Here is a 2059-nt window from a genome sequence, read left to right as displayed (position 1 = left end):
CAGCCACCACTGGAGACAGACTACTGGGCTCGATGAGGCGTTGCTCTGACCCACTGTGGGTCAGAGCATCCTTATAAGTTGTATTTATTGCTCAGACCACCACATAATTACGATTTAAAGCATTTACTCCTGAAAAACCTACAAGTAAGGACCTTGTATGTGCACAAGATTTTGCTAGACTCAGGTCCTATACTTTATTTGGTTAAATAGTACCATGAACGTTTACACAGCTATATAAATACTCACATCCAGTTTGTGCTGTCAGCTGAGCCAAAGTCGAGATTTCAAGTGCCAAGGACTTAGAACATCTCTTTCTAATTTTACCCTGGCTCAAAGTATGTTTAGAAGATGAGGTATAGATAAAATCAGATAAGCAAAATAATTTAGTGTTCTGTCACTTGTGAAATGGTTATTGGTTAAAAATAAGAGGTGAGAAAAATAAGTTAATCTTTACAAGAAATAAAGCCATATCTAATGGCTGGATTAGGAACCTGTGTTTAATAAGTGACAAGAGATGATTACAAACAGTCCACACTGGCTGTTGACAGACATCTGGTTTTTGGTGGTTTGTGCATACTTCACAAAGAGATGGTACCTGCAGAGGTAGCAAATCTCCATGCGTTGTCTTAGCAGTAGCTAATTAGCTGGAAGATGGGTAGAAAAACATGAATGACTAAACTGAGTCCTGGAGCTGTTTGGAGATGTTCCAGCTGACTGGTTTTCTGGTAGGAAATGCTGATTCTTCCAAATGAAAACATTTTGCTGGAATAGGTAGTCTCAACGAGGCTATCATTTGTGCTCCTTCCAGGCTGTTGTCCCACTTTTCCAGGCTCTTCGGCAGTCTGCCAGGCAGATGGTATAGAGGTGAGCTCTTTGCCTCTTCCTCTGCTGGATGCGCAATGCCTCCTGGCTGTTCTGGGCACCAGGCTCACTGAGCTCTTCCACCCTGGGGGCATGCAGCCAGTGACCATATCTGTTTTTACAGCCCTGTCAGCTGACTATGTTGGCTGTCCAAGCCTACTATTCCAGATGATATTTTTTCATATGTTTGAAATATTTCACAGGTTGGATAGTAAGCTGTATCTTGTTTTGGCTCTGAGGTGTACAGGTTCTCCATCAAAGAGATTTATTTCATGCTTTGTAATTTCTGTCTTCGTGTCATGGATGTCAAGAGTTTGCAACATACAAGGCAATAAAAATGTTGAGCTCAGCAAGTCATATTCCAGGAAGAAATGTCAGCCATGAACTTGCCCTTCCTGCAAGTCAAAAAAAGGTATTACCTCAAGGAGAACCAGAGAAGTCACTTATGTTTGTTTATCACAGCATAAGGACTAACTTACCCTGGTGGTGGGAAGTTTGTATTCATCTTTGTCTTTTCTATATGAAAACTACTGTACTAATAAGGAAAGAAGGAAGAAGAAAAATGGGTGAATTGCTAGACAATTAATTCTTGCAAAAGAGAAAAAATATGTTTACAGAACACTGTTTATATTATGGGATGGAACAGCCATTAGTGATTTTAAACATGATCCATTTCAGTCTCTATAACTCCCAGATATTCCCTGGCAGAGGCCGCCTGTCCCTCAGCCCTACCACTTGTGCATCCTTAAAAGGGATATGGAGTGATGCGGTTTCACCTTGCGGCTAAACAGATCAAAGGGTGATTTGCTTCTGCAGGGAGTGGTCTTGCTCTTTCTCCATGTGCTGGATCTAGCCTTCATATGACCTCTGGGTGCAATTCATCTGGCTATTCTGGTGCAGAACTGGTGCTTTTTTCACTTGCCCAGTCACTGTATCTGAGACGAGAGAAATAATGGGAAGAAGGTGCAGGAAAAAGGTATTTTGTGGATCAAATGACTTCTCCTTTTCAATGATAATTCATGAAACAAGAATGAAGCCAGTTTTCAGAAGTGTGTGTTGTAACAGTGAGAAAAACAGGGTTGGATTGAAAGATTGGAGATGGTCCCATGGCACAATGTTTAATCTGCATCTGGAATCATGCCTTTTCTCTTTGTTTTCCTTGGGACTGTAATTTTAAAAAAATAAAAGTCCAGCACAG

At 41.0% G+C, this 2059-nt stretch overlaps 1 protein-coding gene across 1 annotated transcript in view; it reads right to left on the bottom strand.

The window, feature by feature from the left end:
• LOC104127609 (regulator of G-protein signaling 2-like) overlaps window positions 1-1366 on the bottom strand; it is an 18933-nt gene extending 17567 nt beyond the window's left edge. The window contains exon 1 of the mRNA XM_035895822.1: window positions 1341-1366. Coding sequence (XP_035751715.1) covers window positions 1341-1366 — 26 coding nt within the window. The remainder of the gene's footprint in view (window positions 1-1340) is intronic.
• Window positions 1367-2059: the final 693 nt, after the last annotated feature.

The sequence above is a fragment of the Egretta garzetta genome, unplaced genomic scaffold (genome assembly GCF_000687185.1).
Source record: "Egretta garzetta isolate BGI_Z169 unplaced genomic scaffold, ASM68718v1 scaffold86, whole genome shotgun sequence".
Taxonomy (NCBI): Eukaryota; Metazoa; Chordata; class Aves; order Pelecaniformes; family Ardeidae; genus Egretta; species Egretta garzetta.
This window is presented reverse-complemented; position numbering and strand designations above follow the sequence as displayed.